At 47.3% G+C, this 24,319-nt stretch overlaps 3 protein-coding genes across 3 annotated transcripts in view; 1 reads left to right on the top strand and 2 right to left on the bottom strand.

Annotated features, from left to right (window-relative positions):
* The window catches only part of CIAPIN1 (cytokine induced apoptosis inhibitor 1), a 328,736-nt gene that overhangs the window by 286,276 nt on the left and 18,141 nt on the right, over positions 1-24,319 (top strand). The gene's annotated exons all lie outside the window — the stretch shown is intronic.
* POLR2C (RNA polymerase II subunit C) lies at positions 83-7,702 on the bottom strand. The gene is made up of 9 exons (XM_012751418.3): positions 7,528-7,702; positions 7,310-7,359; positions 5,198-5,266; positions 4,993-5,045; positions 2,719-2,847; positions 2,271-2,322; positions 1,886-2,054; positions 1,660-1,734; positions 83-1,081 (listed from the first exon to the last, which is right to left on the bottom strand). The coding sequence occupies exons 1-9, from the start codon at positions 7,611-7,613 to the stop codon at positions 937-939; spliced, it is 828 nt and encodes a 275-aa protein (XP_012606872.1). The 5' UTR covers positions 7,614-7,702; the 3' UTR covers positions 83-936.
* On the bottom strand, positions 9,126-24,297 carry COQ9 (coenzyme Q9). The gene is made up of 9 exons (XM_012751422.2): positions 24,169-24,297; positions 20,863-21,031; positions 19,512-19,647; positions 14,147-14,289; positions 13,780-13,864; positions 12,191-12,295; positions 10,823-10,978; positions 10,426-10,479; positions 9,126-9,790 (listed from the first exon to the last, which is right to left on the bottom strand). The coding sequence occupies exons 1-9, from the start codon at positions 24,236-24,238 to the stop codon at positions 9,755-9,757; spliced, it is 954 nt and encodes a 317-aa protein (XP_012606876.1). The 5' UTR covers positions 24,239-24,297; the 3' UTR covers positions 9,126-9,754.

Genomic DNA, 24,319 nt, shown 5'->3' with positions numbered 1-24,319 from the left:
AGAGGGGAACTGGGGTCCAAAGGCCTTTGGGGAGGGAGGCAGAGCTGGCTGGCTCAGCTAAGTGGCACGATGACGCATGAAGGAGATTATGTTGTGCTCTTTATTGCCAAAAATAAACACTTTTAAAAAGACAACTACTGTTAATCAATAAATATCCCTTCCTTTCTGTACTGGATCTCTGGTTTTCTCCAGGCTGCCTAATTAACTGCTTTGGGTCTGTTCCCAGCTGGAGACAGTGCTAAGGGGTAAGGCCAGAACCTTCGGTGGAGAAATGAATACTGCATGTGGGAGCGGCCCCTGCCCCGCCCCCACACTAAAGGATCAGGCCACGAAGGCTGATTTCCTAACTGCTGGGTAGAGAATGAAATACCATGATCTGCGGGGGAAGCGCACAGCCAGGGTCTAAGGCTATTCTCAAAAGGGTACATCTCAAATTAGGGACACCTGGGAATCTGAAGTACCAATAGGCTGGCTCTTGGGAAAGGACCAAAAGGGTTTATAGCCTTCCTCAGTGAAGATTCTTGCACTCGGTCCTAACACCAGAAACGCAAGGTACAACTGTGAGAACTCCTTTTGGGCATAACGGGTTTAAAGTAAAGCACTGGAATGACCAGGAGAGGAGAGGTCCGGCTCAGCTGTCTGAGTAGGAGGCAGCAGGGCTTACGGGCGCGTTAGGAAACAGGCCAGAGGGGATGTCTTGGGTTCTGGGGAGCACCGGTGGCTATTAGCAGGCATGGGCAGTAAAAAACTGTGCTGCCTGAGTAGCAGTGGCATCCCTAGTAATCTATCTATGACCCCCTTCTAGTTGGTACTGACTTGCCAAGAAGCTTAAGCAACAGCAAAACAGATCTTAGGAACTAGAAGTCTCGAGAGACACCCCAAACCCCACTGCTGGCTTGAACCCCTTTGTGCTGACACAGGCGGGCGGCAGCTTAGCTAGTTTATGGTGAGTACATCACTCTGGATCTCGTGGCTTAATTGAGTCTGTAAATCACTCAGCTTCTTCTTCAGTCCGGAGAGGGCTGAGAGGACGATGGTTTCGGGGCGCAGCGAGCCACAGGACTCCACGTTGTAGTAAAACCTGGGAGGCGAGAGTCCAGTGAGTCCTCACGAGACAGGCTGGCCAGTCTCAGCCCATGGCCACGCCTTCCTCCTCCTGGGCCTTGACTGCGTTCACACCAGGCACTGACCTCCTTCCATCTAAGACCTCTTACAGAGTGGCCCCAAGCCACTCTGCAGGACCCCAAGGAGCCCACAGTACCTAATAAGGAACTGTGAACACCCCGAAACAATTCCGCATGTGTATCCCAGACAGACGTGGAAAATCCAGTAAGCGGTGACCACGTGCTACGGCCCCTTCACATTCGTTGCTGTGGGACGTCGGTCAAATCTCTGCCCCCAGCTTGGACCTCGAGTCTCTTCTTTGGAGGCAGAAAGTCAGAATACGCACAACTTGCATGATTAGAGGGCCTCTCTTTCTCAGTGACCCGAAGGGGATGACAAGTGGCCCTAGGCACGTGCACACACCACGGGCTTGGTTTAGCGGCGAGTGGCCCTGCTCGGCTTATGAGGACTGGGACGTTAGGGAGAGGGGCTGCCGCACTCAGAGCCTGCACCAAAACCACATTCTTACACACTCCTCCTTCCCACGACGCTTACCTCTCTGGCTTGCCGTTGGGGTCGTAGGGAGCCTGGGACTCGTCCTCATCCAGCTCCGAGTACTCACTCTTTGGCCTGAGGTCAAACACAGGTCACCACAAGGTTGCTACTGCTGCTTTTAGGGCACTGAAGTTCTTAGAGAGCCTGCTCCAGCTCAGTCACTAGCAGCCATTTCCACTCCCACCCCCACCCTCAACGCCTGCCTCCACTCTTATCTGGAACATACCACTCCTCGGGCTTGGGGTACACTGTATGCCTCAGGGCATTGTCTGGATCGTATTCAAAAGCCACCCCTGCAGTAGGGTTCCACTTGGCATGTTCTTTGCCAAAACCTTTTTTGGCATAGGCTCGAAGTCTCAGCTCCTGGCCCTTTCTCAGCTTGACGATGAGAATGTCTGCAGGGAGAGGTCCGAGTCAGTCCAGGGCAGGAGAGGCACGGTTCTCCAAAGCCTGACCTGGAGTGTCACTAGACCATGCACATCTGGAAAAACGGGCCTAGATTCAATTTACAAGGACACCAGGCAGCACAAGAGGCTGGGTCTGGCCTCTGCTTCCCTCTTGTCCACACGGCAAGAGGTCAAGGTGTCTGCCCGCTCACTCCAGGGCCTTACCGTCCTGCTCCACATAGTCATTGGGGTCATTATCTCGGTTCCGGGAAGTCACCTGGAGGGAGCCCAAACAGAGCATTTACCAGCTACTCACCTCCCAGTCACCTCCTCCGACAACCACCTCCCAGCACCGGTCTGTCAGCCAGGCAAAGGGCGCCCGAGCAGGTGGCAGAGGCGCCTCTCGGAATGCCACCCCCCACTTCGAGGTATGCTGATAGCCTTCTCGGTCACATCAATGCCATGGCCTTTAAAAGGGTCCTTACGTGATATGTAGCACCAATAGTGCTTCTGCCCAAGAAGAATCCAGAACTAGCACTTCTAGGCATCAGGGGAAGGCAGTGGGTAATAGGGAAGGCCACCAATTTATAAGGGTCGGCCTCAGCCTGGCCCACTTGGAGCCAGAAAGAGAAGGGCGAAGGCCCCGGCAGGGAGGGTGCCCTCATGCACTGACCGGAATGACGCGAAGGTTGTTGGAGACGAGGTCTCGCGATGTGACGTGACGCGTCTGGTCTTCATTGCACCGCACGTCGAGGGTGAACTCCACCGAGCACTCGGGGCAGAACTCTTCACACGTGCAGTCCTGGGGCAGGAAGTGAAGCAGGAATGAGTCTACTTCTAGGTGGTGAATCCTAACCTGGCTCTCTGCTGTTAAAAGGGGCTGGTCACAGCCTCCAGGCTCTCATGGGGTGGGACAGTTGGGTATTCCCTTCTCATGGACTGCCCAAGTTTTGAGACAACCTATATACACGTGCTGGTACCCACATTTCCTAACCACCCCACCAGCTGCCAGGCCACCGCTGGGGGGCGCGCTGCTAACATCCATCTCACTGTGGCCCTCGGAGAGCCAAGGCTATCAAGGGAGAAGATGTACTTTCACACTCTATAGCTCAGCTCCCCATGAACCAAGTGGACCAGCCTGGGAATGTAACCATCATCTAAAATGAAACAAGTCAGGCAGGGAACAACAGAAAAAAGTACTTTTCAAGTTCTAGACTACTGACCTTTTCTGAAAAAACTTTTCTATCATAGAAAATTTCATACATACACAAAAAACAGAGAAAAGTATAATAAACTGCCACAGTGTAACCATCTCCCAGCTTCCATAATTATAAACATTTTGCTGTTCTTAAAACAACTGACTCATTCCTATGTCAGGGACTATCCGTTACAGTTTAATTTCAGGCAAGAAGAGAGTTACTACAATGTACTCAAGCCAGCTGCTTTCTCCCTCACACCAGTAAGGAAAATCCAATGTGCTTCTGATGTCTGTGACATGACAAGAGAGAAGCAACAACCACAGGTCACACCTGGAGAGTCTGCAGTCACACACAGGTGAGGCAGGAAGGCAACCCAGAACCTCGAGACCGAATCACTCTTAGAAACATGAAATGGGAAAATCAAAATGTAATGGAAGATAAAAATATGAAAAGGTACTCAAGCGTAAAAAAAAAAAAAAAAAAAAAAAAGTGTGCTGAAAGGAGTCATCTATCCGAGATACAGAGAGACTTAAGAGCTACAACCAAATGAATCTTGACTAGACCAAGAGTGACCCACAAAAAAAAAACAATAAAGGACATTTGGGAGACAGCTAGGAAAATCTGAATACAGACTGAATAGAGATGTCACAAATTAACACTAATTTTCTTAGGCACAATAATAGTGTGATTATGGTGGGAAATATCCTTTTACTTAGAAGATACATACTGAAGTACTTAGAAGTATCAGGACGTCTGCAACTTAGTTTCAAATAGTTCAGCAAATAACATATATGAAAAGTAAAACAAATCTATCAATATTAATAATTAGTAACTATAGGTGAAAAGTAAATGGGTGTTTATTATTCTATATACTTTCAATTTTTCTGTAGATTTTCAGAAAAAGTGAAAAAAAAGGAGAGAGAGAGAGAGAGAGGACCATACCATCTTTGTTCAATAAATACTGGAAAAAAATTTAATGAAAGCAAGTGCTGGGGCACAGAGCATGCATATCTTTATACAAGATATTGCCAAATCGCTCTTAATCATCAATTGTACAATTTCTTTTTCTTTCTTTCTTTCTTTTTTTTTTTTTTTTTTGAGACAGAGTCTCACTTTGTTGCCCAAGCTAGAATTAGTGCCATGGAGTCAGCCTAGCTCATAGCAACCTCAAACTCCTGGGTTCAAGCAATCCTACTGCCTCAGCCTCCTGAGCAGCTGGGACTACAGGCATGCGCCACCATGCCCGGCTAATTTTTTCTATATATATTAGTTGGCCAATTAATTTCTTTCTATTTATAGTAGAGACGGGGTCTCGCTCTTACTCAGGCTGGTTTTGAACTCCTGACCTTGAGCAATCCGCCCGCCTCAGCCTCCCAGAGTGCTGGGATTATAGGCATGAGCCACCTTGCCCGGCCCCTACCAATTTCTTAAAAACAGAAATCTGGAGATGTGAAACTATTTAAATAGGGCAAAATGTTAAAATAGGACCAAGTGTTAGGTGGGAGCATGGGTATTTCTTATACTAGCTCCATACCCTTTTGTGTACTTGCATATTTCTTTAAAAAAACATGTATTTATAAAATACATCAAATTAGCCACCATGAAAATGACATGCCCTTGGGAACATAGGAAAATAGGTAGATTCAGGATCACCCAAAGCCATCAAGAGGGAATACCCACAAGCGGTTATTTAGTGTAGCCCTAGTGTAGCCCCCCTCCCCCCGACATCCACCCAGTCACACACATACCCGGGAGTATTGCAGCTTGTCCACAATGTCATCACTGATGAGGGGAATTAATCCTGTAAGACACAGAAAGGCAAGTTAAAGAAGGCTAAATAGTCAAGACAAAACAAGAACCCGGAAGTCCCTGGGGGATGGGGATTGGCGGAGGCCCCCTCCTCTGGCACCAGGCACAGCACCCTCCCTTGAACCTTCCCAAACCAGCACTCACCAAGTCTGTGAGCGATGAACTCATCGTGAAGGACTGAGGAATTGGCATCAATTTGAACCCAGTCAATGGCTACAAAAAGGAGGAAGGAGACATGCAATTTAGCCATCATATTCACCTAAAGACTTAGAGCAGTGGTTCTCAACGCTTAGCAATCACCCGATGCATGCTAAATTGGAGATGACTGGGCCAGAGATACTGATTCCACGGTGCTAGAATGGGGCTAAGGAACCTGCATTGTAACAAGAACCACACATACCACAGCCCACCTTCCTGTCCAGGTGAATTTAATGCAGGAGGTTCCCTGCTCTCCACAGAAAACCACTGACTCGGAGAATACCACGGGAGTGGGAATGTTTCTTTGAGCTGCATGTTTTCCATGAGAAGCACCTGTGCAACACCACAACACAACCTATCTGGGCACTTAGAGAAAACCTCACAGAAACAACAGACTCAATAGTCAACGCCTCATTTTATAATTTAATAACCAGATCACCTGATTTAGCACTTTATTATCCTCAATCAACAAATGTTTACTGAATTCTTTTTAAGGGCAAGGCATACTAAATATAAAACCCAATCCCTACCAGCAATGAGCTGGTAGGAGGATAAGAATTATACTATATCACGCGTGCTTGACGAAGATACACATTTATTCATTCATAAACATCTGCACATAACCAATTAAATCCAGAAATCAAATGGCATCTGAGTCCAACTGCCAAATGAGGGGCATGGACACTAGGAACAAAGGTCAAAGACGCCAGGTCCCTACCTGCTTTGTCCTGCTAGGCTTCCTATTGCTCCCCCAACTCAAGCCAAATAAGGACAACGGCCAAAGTTTTTCTGCCTCTTTACTCCCTCTGGCATACCCTTAGCCTCTTCTGTGCAGGTTAAAATCCTCTGAGCCTCCTAAAAAAACAAGCCTTGCCTGCCCTCCATGCTCTGGGTGTGATTACTCCCTGCCTTTGAACTCCTTTCTCACAAAACTTTGTAGGGACTCCCCTTAAGACACTTGCCTTGTGTCATATTTGTATATATCTTGTCTCTAGCTCAAGCTTCAAAAAATTCCTTGAGGCAGATATTGAGATATCTTTGTACTCCTAGCATGGGTGCTCAATATTATTTGCAGACCTGTTTTGTGAAGAAAGTAGCATTTAGACTCAGAATGTCAGGGCTGCATCTTGAAGTATTAATACAATTCCCTCAGTTTACTCATGAGGAAACTGAGGGCCAGAGGCATGAAGTGATGAGGCAAAGCAAGGACCAGCAACCCAAGCTGAGTTGAAGTGACTGGGAGTGGTGGTGGATAAACTACAATGTTCTCTTGCTTACTAGTCATTTGACCTGCTTATTTCCTTAAAAACAAGTCTAAACACTTGACGCAACAGCTATGACTATGGTATTCTATACAAGTATAGTCAATGCATCAAACAGCTGGAGCAGAATGGCTGGAACCAGACCAGAAACAGATCTTCCCTAGGCTTCTGAACTACTGATGGAAGTCCACCTTGTATTGATGTTGTCTGTGGATTCATCTCTCCCCTGCAACCTCACTGTGAACTTCGTGAGGGCAAAAACCCTGTTCTATAACAGCTTTGCATTCCCAGTGCCTTCCACCATGCCTGGCATGTATATGCTCCATAACTGCAGTCGAAAACACATCTACCAGTATTGAACACTCACTAAGCGCAAGGCACTTAATATGCACTACATTACTTAATCCAGGTTATCACCCTGATGAGTACCATGAGTGCCCGCAGAAGTTTAGTAACTTGCCCAAGTTTCTCAAAGACAGTAAGTGAAAACAGTATTTGAACCCAAGTCAGCACATTCCTAAACCTATGCTCCTGAGCAAGGCACATACAGTGTAAGGGTGGACTTAAGTGGCCCTGTTACTGAGCCCTGCTGTGCGGCGGGCAACACTGTAACGCCCCTTGTGGGTTCGGTAACAGCCCGTGGGAGCCGGGGAGGCGGCCAGCGGTGGCCACTGCGCCTAGGGCACAGGGTCTGACCAAGTCTCCAGCACTGCAGTTTTCTGTGCACCCCCACCCCCATCCCAGGACAGCAGCCCCAAGGTGTGGGGGGGATGGCGGGACGGCCGGGGTCGCTTACCTATTATGGGAACCTCAGCAATGAAGACCCTCCGAATAGAATTGGCCACCCTGAAGGATGAAAAAACAAGCGGCGTGAGGTCCCCGCAGGCCCACGTTTGCGAAGCTAAAGCTCCGGCCCAGGGGGCGGCGGCACTGGAAGAATCTCCCCCCACCCCCACGCCGGCCCGGGCCTCCCGGGGCTCCCAACCTCGCAGCCTCGCCCCTCGGCAGCCTTACGCCAGGTCCGTGTTCTCGATGATGAACTTGACGTTCTCGTCGGTGAGCTCCGTGATCCGCACGGTGGGCTGGTTGGCGTACGGCATCGCGCCCCCCGGACACCCAGCCGCTGCACCCCTCGGCCGCCGGCCTCTGCGCGCTTCCGCCGCCGCCGCCGGAAGTCGCTCAGAGCGGCCCCGGCCGCTCCGCGGAGATGCCTTCGCAGCGCCCCCTGCTGCTCGGAGGCCGGGACTGCCTTTAGCTCGGCGTTTTCTACCCCCACCTGCTTTAAAATGCACCAGGTTCAGCCGCCTGGGGGGTAGTTAGTTTGGCAAAACGTGCATACGCCCTTGACTCAACAATAACACTTCTAAGATTTCATACTGCAGCAATACTTACAGTTGTAAACTAAGATATATGTACAGGAACGCACACGGCAGTACAGTTTGTAATGGCAAAAGATAAACAAAACTATCCTTTGACAGACCTGAATAAATATATACACACATGAATACTATGAAGCTTTAAAAAAGAATGAAGCAAATTTGCATATCTATGGGAAAATAAGAATATACTTTAATAATATGCATATACTTTAGCAAAGTATACCTGGATAATAGGCATATGCCCTTTCCCTTCCACTCTCAAGTCTGGCCCACACACTTTTGAAAACTGCAGGAAAAGATACAATGCTCTTTAACGTAACGCACAATTCTGTGCACTTGTGGTGAGTGGGAGCTCTTCATCGCTGCATCCCCAGTGCCTGGCAGTGCACACAGGGTAGGGTTTATGCTGCATAGAGAATAACGAAAGTCCCCTAAACAGCCTGGAAAGAGGTTTGAATGGGCCTCAAAAAAGTGACAGCTGCTCACACAGAGGCCCTAAGGTAGAATTTGGCAGGAGCTACATTTAGAGGGCAGGAGAAAAATAACCAGAGGATAAAGAGGAGTTTGCCTTAGCAAGGAGTCACACCTCTTCCTAAGATGGAGAGGATAAGAACTGCCTTGCTCCACAGCCTGTGTCATCTCAGGAAATTAGGAATTATGGTTGTCTGCTGAGTGTAGGATGCACGCTATATAAAGGATACAGGAAACACTGCAATGAAATTTGGAATAGCTACTGCAAAAACTACACAAAGTGTCAAGAGATACAAGGAATTAAGAGAGCTGCAGAAAGGACACAGCGCAAGGCCCATAGGAAGAAATCTGAAATTCAATCAGCTCCTGACTTGCCCTATCAATATTTAGCTGACTTAGGGAAAAGAGAGCAAAGCAGAAGACAGAGTTAACCAGATGTGCAAAGGGAGCCCCACGAATGTAGAGACTGAGAAAATTATTGAGGCTAAAGAATGTATCACTGAAACGGTGACAGACAAGAGCAGACAAGAGAGCTAATGGTTGGGGGGAAGCCTCCTGTTAGCCTATTTCACTGATGGGAGGACTTGGCCCCTGAGAAACAGAGCTGCCATAACTGCCCAGTGGGTGTCAGGCAGCGCCAGGGCCAGAACTCAAGTCGCCTGGCTGCTGGCCTCAAGCCCTTCCCACCGCACTATCTCCCTCTGGGGTCTCGGATACCTATCATGGGCTTTATTTCCATAAACTCACTTCACACAAGGAAACTGCTTCAAATATATTTATTATTATCTTTACAAACTGTAAATATACTAATGATCCTCCTGCAATGCATGCTGGTGCAATGTGACACCAGGCCTGGGCTCACACCTCTGTCCAGCAGGCACCTGTCTCAGGTGAGACAGTTTGTTTTCTGAGCGTCTCAGGACCCCTGAAGAGGGAAGGGGCTGCAAGGAACACGTTGGTGTGCACATGCCTGAGCTGTGCTGGGCTGAGCTGCCCCCTTGTGGTAGCTTCGGACCTTGACTCTGGCTCGGGAGCCCCAGGGAGCATTTCTAGGAAGGTTAAGACAGGATCAAGGTGCCCAAGAGACCGTGACAGGGATGTGCTGGGTTTCCATGGCTTGAGTGCTTGGAAGAGAGCCTCATTTCTCATTCACACAGCTGCAGTGCAGGAAGGCATCAGGAGGCCTGGCCTGGTATTAGGAACTGAAGAAGTGGCCCAGTCCTGGGCCAGAACTGTATGAAGTGCCCTGTGGCTTCCTGGTGGCTGTGGTCAGGAATCCTTCAGTGTGTTCTCATTAACACTCAGTTACGTGGATGGCACCTCATACTTTTCAGAGCCCTTTCAATCTATCACTTGTTTTCTTCGGGCACTCTAGCTTACACCCCTTCCTTTCACCGGCGCTGGTTTAGACCTGTTAGGTTCTTGAGCTGATACAGATGGAAACAGAGAGTGGTGAGGCCTTGCCCTGCCTGCGACTCCAATGGGGAAGATCGGGGTTTCAAGGCGGCAAGTGTGGCTATGGTACAGAGGCTTGACATGCCGGGGTCCCAGGAGTCAGTGCTTTTCCTTTCTTCCCCCTTTTTCAGACAGGGTCTCGCTCTGTCACCTGGGCTAGAGTGCAGTGGCATCATCATAGCTCACTACAACCTCAAACTCCTGGGCTCAGGTGATCCTCCTCCCTCAGCCTCCCGAGCGGCTAGGACTATAGGTGTGAACTATCCCACCTGGCTAATTTTTGTATTTTTTGTAGAGATGGCGTCTTGCTCTTGCTTAGGCTTGTCTCGAACTCCTGACCTCAAGCAATCTGCCCACTTAGACCTCCCAAAGTGCTAGGATTACAGGTGTGAGCGACCCTGTCTGGCCCAGTGTTATTTCTTGATATCAATAAAAAACAAAGAGTTGGGTATTTGGGATCAGAACAGGGGTTGAACCAGTGTCAGTCTTATTATTAGCTTTCTAGTTTAAGACTGCAAAACAATGTGGGGTGAGTGACACATGCTATAACCATTATGGGGCTGGAGTAGGATGGGGGCTGGGCAGGGACAAGCTGGGTGGTACTCACCGTCACTGCTGCACCCATGAGTCCTTGCACCAGTGCCTCTCCCGTGGACTTTACCTAGAAGGAATCAGAGTCAGGTTTCCTTAAGCCCCCAACACAAGCTGAAAGGTGGGACAGCTAGGACAAGTCAGGAGGCCTATGAGCATCAAAAGGTACAGTCAAGAGGGCCATGTGTACTGGAAGGAGAGCTGTGGAGAAAACAATCACAAATGGGCAAAGCATGGCTCTTAGGGAAGGGCTGGGACGAAGAAGAACCAGCCAGGCTCCCTCAGGGTAAGGCCCTCAGGACTGTCAGCTCAGGCCAAAAGGGAGCAAGAGAATAGCCAGGTGACCAGCTGTGGCCTAAGAAGGATGGGTGTGCCTTCAGGAGAGAGTTTGAAAATGGCTAGCCCCCAGCTACCTGCTTGGCGGTGTGGCCCATGTTCATTGCATCATTAACTCGGTTTTCCAGGAAGCGCCAAGTGTCCTCGAAGTCTGGGGAGGAGTCCTGCATCATGACCAGCTCTGTTGTGTTGTAGATGCCAGCCAGCACGGCTCGGCGGGTGTACCAGTTAAACTGCAAAGACACCCACCCGGGAAGTAGGTTACCACTATTGCTGTGGGCTGGGGCACCACCCCAGGCCATGGGAACTCCTGGGCTCCCTCCTGATTCCTCCTTTCCCTCACAGATACAGATGGCCCTGTGGACAACATCACTGTGTCAGACTTGGCTGAGCAACAGAATTACCTGGGAGATTAAAAAATGAAAGTTCCTGGGCCCTACCTCTTAAGAGTAGAGTCAGTGAGTCTGAATTAAGTGCCAGGAATCAGTGTGTTTAATAAACATTCTAGATGATTTGGCTACATCCATCCAAGTTTTGGAACTGCTGGTATAGAGATTAGGTCTTAGGACATCTGAGTCCCAGGGAAGCTCTGTGATCAGCCAGTTGTGACCAAACCCTGGAGTGCTCATCAGTGAAGTGAGGGCTGAGACAGGATCACGGACAGATTGCAAGACCTGGGCAAAGCTGAGAGTTCAAGTCCCTCAGCAACTTCTGACTGCCGTGGCAAACTACTCTTCAGAGGACCAGCTCAGCTGCTTGGTGTTTTATTCCCTTAATTTCTTTGCTTTCTAATTTCGTTTTGCTACCATCTCTGCTGGTGGTATGTTCCCACATGAGGGAAGTTTATTAGAGCACTTTGTTATAACTCCGGTGGGTGTATCTCTGTGCCTCATCATCCTGGATCCCACAAAGTGCCATCACATTTTAATTTCTTTTATGGAGGTGTACTTTTTAAAAATTTCCTACCAGAAATATGATGGCATTAACAAGTCAGATTCTTTCCTGGTGCCTGTTTAAAGGGACTTATTGATCTTCTAGCAAAGCAGGCCAAGATCGGCTAGGGAAGGAAGTTTCTTTTTAAAGCAATGAGAATCTCCATGGGATTATTTTTTGAAAGAAAAATTTTGCTGTAAAATCTACATCTTAGGAGAACAAGGGGGAGATGAGAGTAAAAGGCAGCCCAGTCACAAGGCCCTCTGATGCCTTGTGTCACCACCATAGGCTGGAAGGCATAATCACTGGTGTGTGGCTAGAATGCTGGTCCCTGAATGAAGACGACCTAGGTCCCCCTTTGGCTTGTTGTAAGACCTTCCTCATACCTTAGGTGGAATGACACTGCAGGCCACCTGTATGAACTTGTGGTCAGAGAAATTTCACAAACGTCTTGAAGAAATGCTTAACCCAAGCCTTTTTAAATATCCCGTGGGTCTGCAGAAAGCACTCACGTCTGTGGACTGGTCCCCGGCGTAATGCCACATGTCGTCCACCATGCTGGTGAGCAGGCTCAGGCTGGATGGGATGTTGTGGGGGAGCATGAGGACGCTGAGGGCCTGAGGGGAGGATGGCAGGGGAGTAAGTACCGCACGCAGGTAACAGCGCACAGGTGGCCGGCTCCTCCCCTCTCCAAGCGGTGTACGAGGGGGCCCGCCCAGCTCTGGTTCTCTGAGATCCCACCACGTTCACCCACTGGTGTGAGTTCCAGGCTAGTAATCCTGACTACAACTGATGGCAGCCAGGGGCGCAGCCCTGTCTGAGGCTGGCCTGGTGAGATTCTCCATCCATCGGATTTGGAATTGAGAATGCAGACCCAGGGGGTCTAGACTGGTTTCTCTAAGCAGGGATCAGGGAGGGCACACCATTCCATCACACAGAGGAAAAGAAGAGCTAGGAGAAGTGTTTGAGGGTGGTTTCCAGGACCAGATTCTAGGCCATTCCTGGACCCAATAGCATTCCTGCCCTTAACGCACCACTGCAACATCACAATAATTTCCTCCCCGTTCTTTGCTTAACTCAAGATGATTTCTATCTTCTTAAACCAAAAATCCTTCCACTAATGCAAGTGACGGCACAGACCAGAAACTCCTGGTCTAACAGGACAGGTCTTGCCACTTTACCAACTCTAAAATCCACTGGCTGTGGCCTGTGGGAGCTCGTCAGAGAGGTCCTGGATTGGCTGAAAGGTTTTCTCTTAGTGAAGGAGCCCAGAAGGAAACGCTGTGCTGAATGAGGAAGGGAGACGGGGGCTTAATGCATGTACGTCCACTGCCGTAACTGCAAGGTGAACGAGTTGGAGCCAGGGGTGTGAAGATCCAGTGTGGCAAGCACGGGCAGGGGACAGGACTTAACTCCTGGCTGTAAGTCACTTCACGCCCAGCCTGGGGTTGGGGCACTCTAGGTGTTTAAATGTCTGCCACCGAATGACCAAAATCATATGCTCAGCAGTCTTCCAGGTGGGCAAAGGACACTAGCTCTCTGAGCACCTCTCATTTCAGATGTGCTTTGACTCTATACTTTCTGAACTCAGAGAATGGCCCACACTGTGACAAGCTTTGAAACAGAGGAAAAAGGAAGCTTCCGAGAAGGGGGGAAAAAGCCCTTGGAATGAATACTCCAATGCCCAAGCGTCCCACTGATAATGTGACAAGACATCTATCTGGTCCTCAAGATCTGAAACACAACAAATCTGTTATTTAAGTGAAAATGGCCAATAAAATCCGACTTTCTCGGCTCCTTTGGATTCCTCCTCATTAAGACCTGCTGGCACACTCGGGCCACTAGGACCCCACCCAGGATGTGACCTAGGACCAGACCATTCACATTTCCAAGAACTGAGATGTAATGGTTCAAAGTCACCCTCTGTGGTACTCCCAAGTTTAAAACCTAGCTCTACCAAGTTGACTAAGTATTCCTGGGTTCATAGAGATGATTGACGAGCTAACTTCTGAACAGTGTACAAAGTCTTCTGAGTGAAAGGTGCTGAGAATGATAATATTAATATTATTATTGCTTTGGGGCCTGGACATGGACTCTGTACCCGGGGCCAGTGCTCAATGTACGGGATCAGCATTCTCAGTCTGGTTTCCACTGCATCCCTCAGGAACTGGTCTGTCTTCCTCTTCCTGGAAGAGGGAAAAGAAAACAGTGTGTCTCTGGGTCAGAGGCAGGGGCTCAGCACCACACCGTTCACTCAGCCCTCGGGACGAGGTCCCCCAGCTCCTGATGCTGGCCTGACCATAGCTGTCAGACGGGCTGCTGGGTTTCAGTCCCATCATGGCAGCGGGGCTTCACAATGCTATTCTCTTTTGGCTTTGTTTGGATTCACCTCCTGGTGGGACAGCTGGTGGGACATGAGTCCCCCAGTCCTTAGCTGCCACCCTGAGCAATAATGCCATAGGACTTACTCTGCCTGACCCAACTGTACCAGCTTCTGCTCCTCTTCCAGCACATGGGCGAGCCGAGCGTTGCACTGGGTCACAAAATGCAGTATCAGCTCGCTGCCGTCACTCCCAAACATGCTGGCTGCCGCCCTGGAGAGACCCAGAGACTAGGACAAGGGAGAGAGAAGGCAGAAAAGCAGTGGGCAAGTGTAGCAGATCTTCGTTGCCTGTTCATCACTAGTGCTGCTTATAGTACAATAGCTTGATTTTCAGTGGGACACGCCCCTCTTCACTCTGGGTCCAAGTGATTTGGGTGAAGCTGACCGCCACCCGTCCCTCCACTCCATAAAGCCCCTGGGCATGTGTGCAAGCAGGGGATGCAGCTCAGGTAACTCAAGTTCACAGGGATAGCTCAGGGATGGACATATGACCAAACCCTCGCCTTAAGAGCCCGCTTTAGGGCTTCTGCCAGTACTGAAGGGAAAAAGGTATTCCCTTTCTACTGGGGCTGCCGAGTCCTTTCCAGTCTTACATGGGAAGCGCCTGTCGAGAAGGAAGCTCACAGAGAAAGCAAATCAGATGATGGAGACAGTCTCTGGTGTCACGGTCCAAGAATACCGTGCTGGAGCTACTTCCAGACTTTTCCGTTATTAAATAAGCTGCAACATTCCCTTTCTAGCTTAAGCCAGTTTAAAGTACACTCTGACACTTGTAACCTGGAATCCTAACTAATACAGACAGGGACTTGGGAAAAGCACTTATAACTCTCTTCCTGATAAATTCACTTAACCTAAGTCTCTTGGAAATTGGGTCTCTCAGTCATTTAAAACAACAACAAGGCCGGGTACAGTGGCTCACGCCTGTAATTCTAACACTCTGGGAGGCTGAGGCAGGAGGATTCCTCAAGGTCAGGAGTTCAAGACCAACCTGAGAAGAGCGAGACCCTGTCTCTACCTAAAAATAGAAAGAAATTCACTGGACAACTAAAAATATATAGAAAAGATTAGCCAGGCATGGTGGCACCTGTCTATAGTCCCAGCTACTCAGGAGGCTGAGGCAGGACGATCGCTTGAGCTCAGGAGTTTGAGGTTGCCATGGGCGAGGCTGACGCCACAGCACTCTAGCCCAGGCAACAGAACGAGGCTCTGTCTCAAAAAAAAAAAAAAAAAAAATTTTTTTTTTTCTTAATGAGTTTCTCAGGGAGTTGACAAAGCCACAAAAGCCCTCTGCTATTCCTGAATACAGCAACCCTTGAGTATCGACTGGAGGCAGAACCCTGACAGCTACGGGGACAGGGCAGGAAAGAAACAAACAAAAAAATTAAATGCCAGTTCCTACTGTCGGGAGTGGGGAACTCCCGCGCTTCTGCTGGAAGTACGTAGCCTTTATAGAGGACAACTTGGCACAACAGAGTTGCGGCGCCGATGCTATTGCTGACTGCGTGCTTACGACGTGCCAGGCACCGTGCTAAGCATGTTACGATCTCATTGCATCTTCACAGCGCCTGTCAGGTACTATCACCCACACCCTACAAATGAGGCTGGGACTCTGCACATTGGCTCTGCCAATAGGGTCACTAAAGGGAGTCTGCAAGGCTGGAGGAGGAGGAAGGGACTTGTTCCTTCCTCTTTACTTCCTGTCTGATGTGAGCAACACCCCAGACATGCTCCTTCACCCCAGCAGCAGCAGTGCCCTCCTGGGGCAGCAGCTAAACCCAGTTTCAGTTTTCCTAATCCACCGTCCTCTCCCCCAGTGCCCCAGGGCAGGTGCCAGCCCCAAGTGACCCTTCCTGCAAACTCAGAGACACCAGCACCAGCTGAGAAGCATCTCCTCCTCAGGGATTCTCCTTCGAGCTTCTAGTTTTCATAATTCCAACTCTTCCCTTTGTTTCCTCAGGCCTGGGGTTGAAGCTGCTTCCTACGGCTCCATAATACCTTTGAGTATTCTTATCTTTATACCTGGTTAACAATTCTTTGTATTAAATTCTCTTTATTTGAGTAACTGGTAGGGTTTCTATCTCCCAACTGAATCCTGACTGATATACTCCCTGAAAGAGCAACTCCACTTCTTGGAATTTGTCGTAAAGACGTTAATCAGAAATATGCTCAAATATGTGGTACAAATAGGCTTACAATACTAAAAAATTGGAAGTAACCCAAATGTTTATCACCTGAGGTCAAGTAAATAGAATAGGTATGATGATGCAGCCACTATGAACACAGATGTGCAGAGTAAAAAAAAGTCAGCTAATCATAGAATACCAAGAATAATCTGATTTTCCCAAACAACCCTGTTACATTTCTGTCCTCTACTTATTCTACCACTTTCAGTAATGACTCTTTCCAACATTCTCTACCACCCTCAAATCTTTGTGTCCTTCCACCATTTCCTAACCTCAGGTTCATGAGACCACTCACCTACTTCAGAGAAAACAGAAGCCTTCCCCTCGGATCACCCTTAATCATCTTCTAGAAACTATTATAACCCTCCAACTGCCTTCTCCAACTTTGCACCTAACACATCTAAGACCAGTCCTTCCACTTGTTCAGACCTCATCATTCTGGCCTTCAAGGAACCTCATACTTTTGATTTTGCCCATTTGCTCTTGTATCCTCACCTTCTCTCGTTTCTGTACTCCTCCCATTAGTGTTCCATCACACACAGACTTCTGCCCATCTCCCTGCTCGGTGCACCCAGCTCTCCCAGCCTTCACAGCCAACAGCCTCTCCACCCCTCACCCACTACTCAGCCCACTCCCGCTGACTTCAGACCGGCACTCCACCCAAATGGCTCCTGCTATAGTAGCCAAGGTCTACTTGCTTAATCCACACTCCCCTGCTCTGCTGCCGCCATCAGGATGCCCTGCCTGAGACTTCGTTGACAGGTCATCTAACTCTGCCCTCCCCTTAAATACCAGAGTTCCTTGAGGGTCTAGACTCCTCTCTCTTATCACATTATACCCTTGCCCTGGGCAACCGCACTGACTTCCATAGTTTAATTATTACATATATATGCTGATAATGCCCAGATGTATCTCTCTCGGCCAGCTTTCTCCTCTAGTTCCAGACCTAAGTGCTTGAGGCCTCCTGCGGTTGACTCAGAGATCCCTCATACTCAACAAGGATCAACGTTGTACCCATGATCCTTCCCCAGACCTGGTCCTCTTCCAGCGGACCTAATCTTAGAAAAACGACCCCATTGTGTACCCACACATGCAAACTACACTGCCTTCAATGTCAAACCTATCCCCACACCTTGTCGCTAGTTCACTGCCATGGTTCTAGGCCAGACAACCTCCTTTCTCCTGGATGACTGGCAGCAGTCCCCAGTGATTCTCTCTCTCCCTCAATCCACTTGTCATCCAGCAGCCAAAATGAGCATTCTGAAATGCCAAATTTAATTACCTTCAGTTATTCTTGGAATAAAAGCCTAACTCCTTCACATGACCTTTCAGCCTTGCCTGGTTTGGCCTCAACTGACCTTTTCCCAGTCTTATCTCAAGTCTCTTTTCCTTCACTCTCTGCATGGTGGCTTTCTGTGGTTCTTAGCCCAAAAGCCCTTCCTGACCACCCTGAGACCCCACCCCATATTAGTTCTAGTCTTTCCACTATACAGCCCAAGAAAACCTTTTTTTTTTTTTTTTTTTAAGACAGAATCTTGCTCTGTTGCCCGGACTAGAGTGCCGTGGCATCAGCCTAGCTCACAGCAACCTCAAACTCCTGGGCTCAGGCGATCCTCCCAATCCTCCTGCCTCAGCCTCCCAACTACAGGTATGCGCCACCATGCTCAGCTAGTTTTTTCTATGTATTTTTAGTTGGCCAATTAATTTCTTTCTATTTATAGTAGAAACGGGCTCTCACTCTTGCTCAGGCTGGCCTCGAACTCCTGAGCTCAAACGATCCGCCTGCCTCAGCCTCCCAGAGTGCTAGGATTACAGGTGCGAGCCACCGCACCCAGTCGGGGAGAACCTTTTCTTGAAAGCACTTATCGTATTTTCTAAGTATATATTTGTACATATTTGGTTAATGTCACTAGACTGGAAGCTCAACAAGGGCAGGAAACTTGTCCATCTGACCATGTCACGTCCCCAGGACTAGCCCAGTGCCTAGGGCACACAGTCTGCTCAATAAATATTTAAAGAATGAATGATTCATAGTTTTTTTTTAAATTTGAAAGAATAGGCATGAAAATGTTGACAGTAGGATCTTTGGTGTGATCATAAATGGTTTTCACATTCTTTTTGTATCTGTTTGTAGTGTTCAAAGTTTTCACAATGAGCATACAGTAAAGTCACAGAGTACACACATTTCACTTGTATGATATTCGCTTACCAAATGTGCTCGTGGAAGAGAGTGAGAGAAGGCAAAGAAATAACAGTTAAATTTAAGTACGCAGCAAACTTGCCCATCGTCCAAGAGCAGGTAAGCTTGGGATGCAAGACGTGACTAATTCCCTCAGTTTCTACGCTCAAGATTCTGTACAACATGGCCTAGATGTGAGCCCACTGCTTAATCTACACAGCAGTCTGTTCCAATGCAGAAGGAAATACTAGACTTACTGAGAAAAACAAGGTGTGCTGGTCTCCAAAGTGGAACCTTCTTTGGTTCAAATACCACATTTCATTAATTCTAAGATGCATATTTTTTTTATTTTTAAAAAAATCAGTGTGAATCATAGAACTAATGATTTGCCATAATAGGTAGCATTTTTTTATTGATGCATATAAAATGGTACTTCTTAAAACCAATAAATAGCTGCTTAGAGTCAATGAAATATGGTAATTTTGATCACAGATAATTCTTGCCTAATGGGCTACCTTTAGAACATAAATCTCCAGAACCAATTCCATGGTTTTTTATAATTACAAAATAAAGCCGGGCTGGGCGCGGTGGCTCACGCCTGTAATCCTAGCACTCTGGGAGGCGGAGGTGGGCCGATTGCTCCAGGTCAGGAGTTCAAAACCAGCCTGAGCAAGAGTGAGACCCCGTCTCTACTATAAATAGAAAGAAATTAATTGGCCAACTAATATATATACAAAAAATTAGCTGGACATGGTGGCACATGCCTGTAGTCCCAGCCACTTGGGAGGCTGAGGCAGGAGGATCGCTTGAGCCCAGGAGTTTGAGGTTGCTGTGAGCTAGGCTGACGCCACGGCACTCACTCTAGCCTGGGCAACAAAGCAAGACTCTGTCTCAAAAATAAATAAATAAATAAATAAATAAAGCCATTTCCACCCTACTGGGGAAAACAGAAACAAAACCCAGTAAACCCTACAGCTGTGAGGGGCTCTAAGCTGCACTAGAAAAAGGCGTGAGGCCCTCTGCCCTGCCTGGTGTGACCTCCTGCTGGCTGATCTTGGTCAGGGTGCCCCACCCTCACCCATGCACACCTGGGCTCCTTCTGCAATAGCCTCTGCCGTCCACCCGTGGGCGGGCACAAACTCCAGGGCTGCCGTCAGGATGCGGTGCTGCAGCTGCTCCTCACTCTCGTGGCCCTCCTCCTCCTCGCCGCCCTGGTCCGTATACCTAAGACATGGGGACAGAGCCCAGCATGCTCACTGCCTGCTGTCTGCCATGTACAACGGGCCTGACCAGAAACCAGAGGCTCTGGATCTCCTCTGAGCATGTGTTGGGAGGACATTTACTCCTATGTTGGTATCAGTGTTTTAGAGCCAACAGAGTAAAAATCATCCTCCCCCTCCCACACGGCCACTGAGAGAAGGGATCCAGTGAGTTGAGGTCATGTGATATGAAGGCAGTTCTGTGACAGCACCCTGGATTTACAGCCCTTAGCACTGTACTCAGAGGGTCTCTTTATCTATATTTGCGCCAGACTGTAACTCTAGAAGAACAGGGTCAATGGTTATATTCTTCACAGGGCCTGGCATATAGTAGGCCCTCAAAAACTATTTGTGGAATTGAAAAGTACTTTAATTCAGAAACCGGAAAAAATGACAAGGGAAGACTCTAATTTCAGATCTAGAGGGACTTTTTAGTGGCAGGATTAAGAAGGAAAAAAATTTAATGGAAATATAAATTATTATTACCTTTCTGGAGGGCAATTTGCCCCTACACAGGTAACAAATCTTTAAATGTACATATATTTTAATTCAGTGCTCCCAATTCTAAGGAAAGATTTATATACTTTATCACATTATTATTCATACCAGTGAAGAAATCTAAATATCCAACAATAAAAGATAGGTTAAACAAACATGGTATGGGCATTTGCTGAAATGTTATATAACCATTAAAATAATGTAAACTGTGAAAAGATATCTCAAATGTACTGTTGAGTGAAAAAACAGGTTCTGGAACAGCATGTAGAGTGTAATCAGTCATTTATTATATGAATAGATGTATATATGAAATAAGTTTAGACAAACGTCTAAAAGGTATTCATAAAAAGTTAACAATGGGGGGGAAAATGGGCATTTATTGAAACCTTAGAATCTGTACCCCCATAATATGCCGAAAAAAAAGAAAAAAAAAAGTTAATGTTATTTGTGTTAGTGATTTTGGGTAAACTTTGCTTTATTTTTATGAATGTTTCTGTATTATTTAGATGTTTTAGAATCTATAAGTACCAATTTTATAGAACAATAGGTCCTTTTCAAAGATAGCCTTGGAAACAATGGAAGGTAAAGAGGCGGGTAGACAGCCGAGGAAGGGAAGGAGGAACATATACACCCAAGCGTGCAAAGTGGCCAGAAATGAGTGGATTGGGATTCTGGTGCCTACCTGGGGGGTGAATGAGAAGATTCATGATTGGGTTTTTCTGTCCCCTGTGTCTCAGAATGCTGCTCGGAAAAAGAGGGGGGAGGCTGCTGCTTCTGCTCATCTGAAGACCTCAGCCCCACAGCTGAAGCATGGAAGGCACGTGGCACCGGGGATGGTCGGCAACGGGACACTGAAACAGAAACTGGGGTGGTCAGTCGGGGACATTCACCAGAGGAGATGCTTTGAGACCCAGAATGGTCATATAGACAGGCAGGAGGAAAAGTAGGGCAGACTCTTCTAGAACCATCTATCCAAGTGCTGGGTTCCACACAGAAATCTTAGGTTAATTTGAAACCTTGGGGCACGATGCAATGGCAAAAGTGATAAGCCAGGAATCAGAAGGTCTACCTAGCCTCCTGGCCTGTTTCTACCATTTGTTAGCTGGGTGGTGATGGCCAAACCATTTCACCCCAATGTGCGGATTTTGAAATCTCCAAATTTAGAATAATAATCTCTACTTGCTCAAATGAGAGTGTTGTGAGGCCCAAAGAAAAAGGGAAAGTGACTTGAAAATCTTACATATTTATATATTATAGAAAGAGCACTGGAGTAGTAATTAGTTCTCAGTACTGACTCTCCCAGTGCTTTTATGGTATCTCTGGACAAGTCACTAATTCCTAGCTGCTTTCTCATCTCCAATACTTGTAACACTCTACTTACTTTAGGAAAGAGTGTGTTTCCTAAGCATAAACTCATACTACAATTTTGTTTCCCAACATTTTATTATAAAAATTTCCAAACACACAGACAAGTTGAAAAAATTATGGAATGAACACCTGTTTATCCACCACTACGTTCTATACCTTTATCATAGAATTTATCATGACATCAATAAATGATATAAGATATATCATTTATTCATCCATCTTGATTTTGATATATTTGTTGCAGATCTCAGTATTCTATACCTCTAAACATTTTAGCATGTATTAATATATCCAGAGTTCAATGTTCACTTTTCTTTTATTGAGGTGCCATTTAAATATAATGCACAAATCTTAGTGTACTATTCTATGTTTTGACAAATATATATTTGCATAACCTGAACCCAATCTAAACAGAGAACATTACCATCACCCCAGAAAGTTCCCTTATGCCCTTTCATAGTCATTCCATCCATACTGTCCTGAATTTTTCACCCTAGATTAAGTTTTGCTTGTCTTAGTTTAGCCAGTCCTAGGATTTCATCTAAATGAGTCTTTTTCATCTAAATGAGTAAGGCTTAACTTAGTATATTTTTGAGAGTGATCCATATCTTTGGGTAAATCTGTAGATCTGACAAAGATTCTCTCCTTGACCAAACTCTAGCCAGGCTCCTCCATCCTTTTCTCAGCCTCAATTATGGCCCATAAAGACCTGACATATTCTAACATAGTATTGCTCGAGGCCACATCCTTAAAATGACCCTAGCACCCTAAAGTGGCTGCCTGAGAATACTCAAGGCTGTCAAAAAAAATTTATTGTTTCTTCCAGCCAACAGTTGGGGACAGGGCTTTTGTTTGCCTGTGGGAAGACAGAATCCTAACTTCAATAATTGCCAGCTAGCAGAAACAGCTTGCCCAATCTTGTTTATACTATCTCTTTGTAATCTTTTACTTTCCTGACTCTACTGATCCCCTAATTGCCCTCATCCCTCCCCTCTCATTTTTCCTTTAAAACACCCAGTTACTTCTGCTGGACTCTTTTCCTTATTGCAATAGTTATTACTGATTAAAATCTGTTCTTACCACTTTAACTAGTGTTCAGCTTTATCTTTGACAGATCTTTTGTTTTATTTGCTGAGCAGTATTCCATTAAGAAACACCATTTTTCTGTTGATGGACACCTGGGCTGTTTCTGTGTTTGGCTATCATGAAAAAAGTTGCTATGAATATACCCTACAAACCTTTTGGCAGACGCCTGCTTTCATTTCTCTTGGGTAAATACCTAAGAGTGGATTCACTGGGTCATAGGCATTACTTTTACTAAGCATGTTTAGTTTGGAATTTTGTATAAAAACAAAAGGACATTCATAAAAAAAAATCAAAAAACTAATTCAGGGAATAATGATTTTAAAAGAAATACTGAGGCCGGGAGCGGTGGCTCACGCCTGTAATCCTAGCACTCTGGGAGGCCAAGGCGGGTGGATTGCTTGAGGTCAGGAGTTTGAAACCAGCCTGAACAAGAGCGAGACCCCCGTCTCTACTATAAATAGAAAGAAAATTAATTGGCCAACTAATACATACAGAAAAAATTAGCCGGGCATGGTGGCGCATGCCTGTAGTCCCAGCTACTTGGGAGGCTGAGGCAGGAGGATCGCTTGAGCCCAGGAGTCTGAGGTTGCTGTGAGCTAGGCTGACGCCACGGCACTCACTAAGCCTGGGCAACAAAGTGAGACTCTGTCTCAAAAAACAAAAAAAACAAAAAAAACAAAAAAAAACAAACAAACAAAAAAAAACAAAAAAGAAATACTGAATGGCATGTGTAAAAATATCAACATTTTAGTATAAGTACGAAAAAAATGGGGCAAATATCCATAAAACTTTGAAAGGGAAGCAGACAGCCCCAAAGTATGACTGTGGAAACACTGCGGTTCATGAGAAAATTTTAGGTAAAATACAGGAGAATATTTCATTAGTTACATATTTATGTTAACGTGTCAATGCATATTTCTATTTATGGAAGGCAATTTTGGTTTTCCATTTACGGTAGTGATAAAGTTTCCTCTTTAAGTAGCTAGCTATTTTTTTTCTTTCTTTTTTTTTTTTACTTTTTATTTAGAGCATGCCGAGAAAGTTATGTAGCCAGCTATTTTTAAGAACCTGGATGTAGAAATAAAAATATTGAGTATACAGCGGCAAAGGTGGTAAGAGAGTATCACAGAATTAGTGACCTGGTGGGAAAATGACTGATTTGGGAGAAACCATCTGTGGCTATTTCCACCTGTCCTTCAAGTGCACCTGGCAATGGAGCTGAGAATGGGTTCGCGACTGCCAGTTCTGCCACCGACGAGCTGTGTGACCTTGGGTAGCCCAAGCCGTCTCTGGCGCTGTAACTCCGTGAAATGGGGGCGACAGGCCCTGCCGGGTGCTCTTGCCCCCCACAGCGCGAGAGCGGGGGCCGAAGCGGGCCGCGCGCGTAGTTCAAGCCGCTACGCCGGCGGTTTGCGCCGATGCCCTTCACCTCACCTTGCTCGCGGCTCCCGCAACCGCCCCTCCTGCCCCGCACCCAGCCCGGGCCGGCCGCGCGCCCCCTCAGACCCCCGCCCCTGCCCGGCCGCCCCCTCACCGGGCAGGCACCGCAGCTGCTGGAGCCTCCAGCCCGCCCGGCCGACCCTGCCGGCCAGCGCCGCCGCCATCTTGGAAGCGGGCACGCTGCCCAGGGCGTCGCGACGGGAAGCGTCAGGACCGCCGTAAAAGGAGGGCGGAAGTGGCCGCTC

This window comes from Microcebus murinus, chromosome 20 (assembly GCF_040939455.1).
Source record: "Microcebus murinus isolate Inina chromosome 20, M.murinus_Inina_mat1.0, whole genome shotgun sequence".
Classification (NCBI taxonomy): Eukaryota; Metazoa; Chordata; class Mammalia; order Primates; family Cheirogaleidae; genus Microcebus; species Microcebus murinus.
The sequence above is the reverse complement of the archived record's forward strand: the minus strand, read 5'-3'. Positions and strand labels throughout refer to the sequence as shown.